Source organism: Triticum dicoccoides, chromosome 5A (assembly GCF_002162155.2).
Source record: "Triticum dicoccoides isolate Atlit2015 ecotype Zavitan chromosome 5A, WEW_v2.0, whole genome shotgun sequence".
NCBI lineage: Eukaryota > Viridiplantae > Streptophyta > Magnoliopsida > Poales > Poaceae > Triticum > Triticum dicoccoides.
The window spans coordinates 715,135,128-715,140,496 of NC_041388.1; the positions used below are offsets into that span (position 1 = coordinate 715,135,128).

The 5,369-nt window shown below is 40.5% G+C and overlaps 1 protein-coding gene across 1 annotated transcript; it reads left to right on the forward strand.

Moving 5' to 3' along the window:
• The first annotated feature begins 3,073 nt into the window (after window positions 1-3,073).
• On the forward strand, window positions 3,074-4,842 carry LOC119300604. The gene is made up of 4 exons (XM_037577509.1): window positions 3,074-3,217; window positions 3,351-3,533; window positions 4,530-4,599; window positions 4,727-4,842. Exons 1-4 carry the CDS (start codon window positions 3,074-3,076, stop codon window positions 4,840-4,842), a joined length of 513 nt encoding a protein of 170 aa, XP_037433406.1.
• The last annotated feature ends 527 nt before the right edge of the window (window positions 4,843-5,369 follow it).

The following is a 5,369-nucleotide window of genomic DNA, read 5'->3' on the forward strand; positions in this document are numbered from 1 at the left end:
TGCGAGTTTACGCGCTCTAGACTTGGGGCCCTCGGCCACCGCCCAAACCTCGACGTATCGCCACCAAACCATGTATTTATGATTAAATAGGTCCTTATGTAACTAGAAATGATTTTCGGAAAAAATAAATAGCAAACTATGAGGCAGCTGGAGTTCAAATTTGACCCGCTTCCAACTGAATCGACGGAAATTTGTCTTTTTCATGAGAGGTGAATCAAAAAATTTTACTCCCAACCATTTTGTCAATTGTTCATTAAATATGTCCTAGTATTTTATAAAAATGATTTGGTCCAATTTTGCAACAATTATTTGGTAGTTCCTTCACAAAAAAACCTCCTTTCGGGCACTCGAAAAATGGAAAATGGTTTTTTCGTCCAACGAAAATGAAAACTTCCTTAGGCAACATTGTTTGCCATTCTAATATGAACCCTTGTGCACAATATTAGGTCATTTGAACAAACTATGCCATGAATGTGGCCATAAGATTGATCATTTGGCTTGAAAGCCATTGATCTCCACACGTGATAGCTCATTTCTGAGAACACTTTTTTAAAATAATTGCCGTATTACAAGTTTGTTATTTTTCCTGGGAACTTAGTCACATATAATGACACAATGCGAAGGTTTCCCAATTTTTTGATTTTTTTTGAATTTTTTATGCCCGTTTCAAAATGTGGTCAAAACGGCGGGAATGACAGTTCCTAGCTAGTGGTTAAATCTTGGAATTTTTTTGGTGTTTCTATGATTAAATAGATACCTATTTACCTATAAATGATTTTTGGAAAAAATAAAGAGCAAACTATGAGGCAGCTGCAGTTCAAATTTGACCCGCTTCCAGCTGAATCGACGGGAATTTGTCTTTCTCACCAGAGGTGGATCAAAAATTTTGACACCCAACCATTTTGTCAATTGTGCATTAAATATGGCCTAGTATTTTAGAAAATTGATTAGGTCCAATTTTGCAACAAATATATGGTAGGTCCTTCACAAAAAAAACTCATTTCAGGCACTCAGAAAATGGAAAATGATTTTTTCGTCCAAAGAAAATGAAAACTTCCTTAGGCAACATTGTTTGCCATTCCAATATGCGCCCTTGTGCATAATATGAGATCATTTGAACAAACTATGCCATGAATGTGGCCATAAGATTGATCATTTGGCTTGAAAGCCATGAATCTTCACACTTGATAGCTCATTTCTGAGAACACTTTTTAAAAATAATTACCGTATTACAAGTTTATTATTTTTCCTGGAAACTTGGTCACATATAATGACACAATGCGAAGGTTTTCCAATTTTTTGATTTTTTTTGAATTTTTTATGCCCGTTTCAAAATGCGGTCAAAACGGCGGGCTTGACCGTTCCTAGCTAGTGGTTGAATCTTGGAAAACTTTTGGTGTTTCTCTGATTAAATAGATACTTACGTACCTAGAAATGATTTTTGGAAAAAATAAATAGCAAACTATGAGGCAGCTGCAGTTCAAATTTGACCCGCTTCCAACTGAATCGGCGGGAATTTGTCTTTTTCACCAGAGGTGGATCAAAACTTTTGACACCCAACCATTTTGTCAATTGTGCATTAAATATGTCCTAATATTTTATAAAAATGATTTGGTACAATTTTGCAACAAATATATGGTAGGTCCTTCACAAAAAAACCTCATTTCGAGCACTTGAAAAATGGAAAATGAATTTTCCTGCAACGAAAATGAAAACTTTCTTAGGCAACATTGTTTGCCATTCCAATATGCACCCTTGTGCACAATATGAGATCATTTGAACAAACTATGCCATGAATGTGGCCATAAGATTGATCATTTGGCTTGAAAGCCATTGATCTCCACACGTGATAGCTCGTTTCTGAGAACACTTTTTTAAAATAATTGTCGTATTACAAATTTATTATTTTTCCTGGAAACTTGGTCACATATGATGACACAATGCGAAGGTTTTCCATTTTTTGATTTTTTTTGAATTTTTATGCCCGTTTCAAAATGCGGTCAAAACGGCGGGAATGACCGTTCCTAGCTAGTGGTTGAATCTTGGAATTTTTTTGGTGTTTCTCTGATAAAATAGATACTTATGTACCTAGAAATGATTTTTGGAAAAAATAAAGAGCAAACTAGAAGGCAGCTACAGTTCAAATTTGACTCGCTTCCAGCTAAACCGGCGAAAATTTGTCTTTTTCACGAGAGGTGGATCAAAACTTTTTACACCCAACCATTTGGTCAATTGTGCATGAAATATGGCCTAGTATTTTAGAAAAATGATTCGGTCCAATTTTGCAACAAATATATTATAGGTTCTTCACAAAAAAACCTCCTTTTGGGCACTCGAAAAATGGAAATGGTTTTTTCGTCCAAAGAAAATGAAAACTCCCTTTGTCAATATTGTTTGCCATTCCAAGATGCAAACTTGTGCGAAATATGGAATCATTTGAACAAATATTTGATAGGACTTTCACAAAGATACTCATTTTGAGCACTGAAAAATGGAATGAATTTTTTTATCTTGAATCGATCATGACCAATTTATATTGGTCATAAGGTCATCAAATGGTTTGCTGCGTTCTGATTGGACCATGAGCATATCACGCGGATCACACATCAACCACCGTCGGATGCTTCCGGATCCAACGGCCCAAACCCACCCGAGCCGAAACCCTAGGTCTGTCCTGATGGACATTTTCCACCCACCCCCCGCCTCTAGTCTTTCTTTCTTTCTCTCCCTCCCCCCTCAGATCCTCTCCCCTCTCCCCCGTGCAGCGAACCCTAGCCCCTGTCTCCCCCGCACACCACTCCTCATCCCTTCTAGATCACAGCCGCCACCTCCTCCTTTCTAGATCGCCACCGCCACCGTCCTTTCCTCTCTGCCTCGCCTCTGTCTCCCACCGTCTCCCCTCTCCCTCCCTCAGATCCGCCGCCGTCTGCCTCCGCATGGCCTCCACCTCCACCTCCAGCCCCACCGCACACCACTCCTCTCTCTCCCTGCGTGACGAACCCTAACGCTCAGATCTAGATCCCTCCCATCGCCGCCAGCCACCTCCCCCATCTCCCTCACCTCGCCACCGGCCATGACCTCGGCTCTCCCCTCCCCTCCCTCATCAGACGAGAACCCCGAGGGCGTGCTGTCCGGCGAGTGGCCCGGCAACTTCTCCCTCGCCAGCTACGACAACCTCCGCCAGTACCTCGAGTCCCATATCGTCTCCACCGACAAGGTCCGTCCGTCGCTCGCTCACCTTCTTGCCAGATGCGTTCTATTCACCTTTTTTTTTGGCTGGATCTGATGGGTTTCTGGCGGTTCCGTCGCGACTGCATCGAATTGAATCTGGTTCGGTTCGTCTGCTGCAGATGAGCCCCACGGCAAAGCTCGGGGAGGTGATGTCGCGCCCGGTGGAGGTGGCCACGCCGGACCAGAAGCTGGCCGAGATCGACGCCCTCTTCGCCACCCAGTCCGGCCTGCCCGTCGTCGACGGCGAGGGCAGGTGCATCGGGGTCGTCTCCAAGAAGGACAAGGCCAGGGCCTCCAATGGGGTGAGTCTGTGCTCTTCAACCAATTGTATCTTGAACCATCATTTGTTAGAATATATGTCTAATCTGACAGAAGGCATGGATTGGGAATTGTTCCTGTCTTGTTTGATTTGTCTGAACATAGATTTATGTCAAAGTCAAATTCAGTTGTATGCTCAACCCACTGTTAGATTTACAGTACCACTAGCTGCACTTTCAGTTCATACTGAATGCTGAAGCACAAAATATAATCAAATTTAGGCAAACAATAACACGTTGAGGTCCCCTGAGGTTGGTACCTGAATATTCAGGGATTGGACTAGATAGCATGAACTTCAAAGACTAACCTCGAATGCACAGAACATTTGGGGGCGGAAAGAAAATGGTGCCTGCTGGAGCACAAATTGTATAACTAAAAGAATTTAACCATTAACATGTTCAAGTCCTGTAAGGTGGTACCACAACATTTAGGGGTTGAATTAGATGGTGTGAACTTTCAAAGATAACCTCAAGTGCGTAAAAACATCGACCCTGAATTTTGCATCGAACATGCTGAATATTACTGATGTCCATTGGGCAGCAGTTACCTATATATGAACCAGCCTGCAAGTGAGGAATAACAAAAGTTTAACCCCATAGAAAATTTTGTCTCGATTGTTTTTACAGGTTAAGAAAATAAATATCAGTTAACTAGTAAAATATCGAGATGCAAATTGAGTATGTATGAACTAATCTTCGACAGTTAGTTTTTAACACATTATTGTATTCCAGGACCTATTTAATTGTAGTCTAAATCATCACTAAATGGTGACATGTGTGTTAGAAACATCCCTAAATAAAGGCCGCTACTTCTAAGACTCTCGCCTTACTTCTAATAATCTTTGGTTTGGCTTTGATATGACCTCATGTGCACTAAACTATACTAGAGAATAATGTGAGATTTTTTTGTAAGTTTCTGAGATTCAGTCTATAAGCATTTTTGGTGACGTTGATCCATCCTTGCCTGTTCTTATGATGCAGTTGGACTCAACCATTGGAGAAGTCATGTCCTCTCCTGCTGTAACTCTGACTCTAGAGAAGACTGTCTTGGGTAACTTTTGCTTCCCTCTACACTACAGCCATACAGCTCTACAACATAATAGCTACTGTAATAAAGAAATGTAATGTATTTTCAGTAAGATGTGCTAATGTGTTTTTTTAACTTGTTTCATGAGCAGAAGCTGCTGCACTAATGCTCAAGCACAAAGTTCACAGGATACCAGTTGTGAATGAACAACAGCAAGTGATCGGTAAGAGTTGGCAAATCCCTTTGATTGCCATTTCTGAAAAATAATAATTAGATCCAGCAATTTACTTGATATGGTTACCATAAATGCCACTCGATGCAGTGTAGTTTAAAAAGAAAAGTTTGCCGCTATGTAGAACCATTGGTTTTGCTGTTTGCATTTGGATAGTAGGGTAAAGATGTCGGGTACCTGCTGGTTAGATTGTAACTGAGTGATGCTCTTATGAAATTATGCATTTTAGTTTTCTTTCTGCCTTATCAAGACTCGTATTTCTTGGACATTCTACTACCAGTATAATCTACATTCCCAGTTATCTTATGAAATAATGGTAACATGTTTGATGTTATGCTGATGAGGAGTTGAACTTTATTTTTTCCAGGTTCTTCTTTGGTGTATCAGGCCTGGTGTAATTTGTTTTCAAAAGTGAGCTTGTTGTACAGTCCAATTCATCTGGGAAAATTAACTTATGGAGAGTTCTTCGCGATGTTGCTTGCATATATTTCTTTTGTCTAACGAACTGGATGCTTAAATTTTGGATATAAACATTGAGTAGGTGCTAAAATGTTTTGCTAAT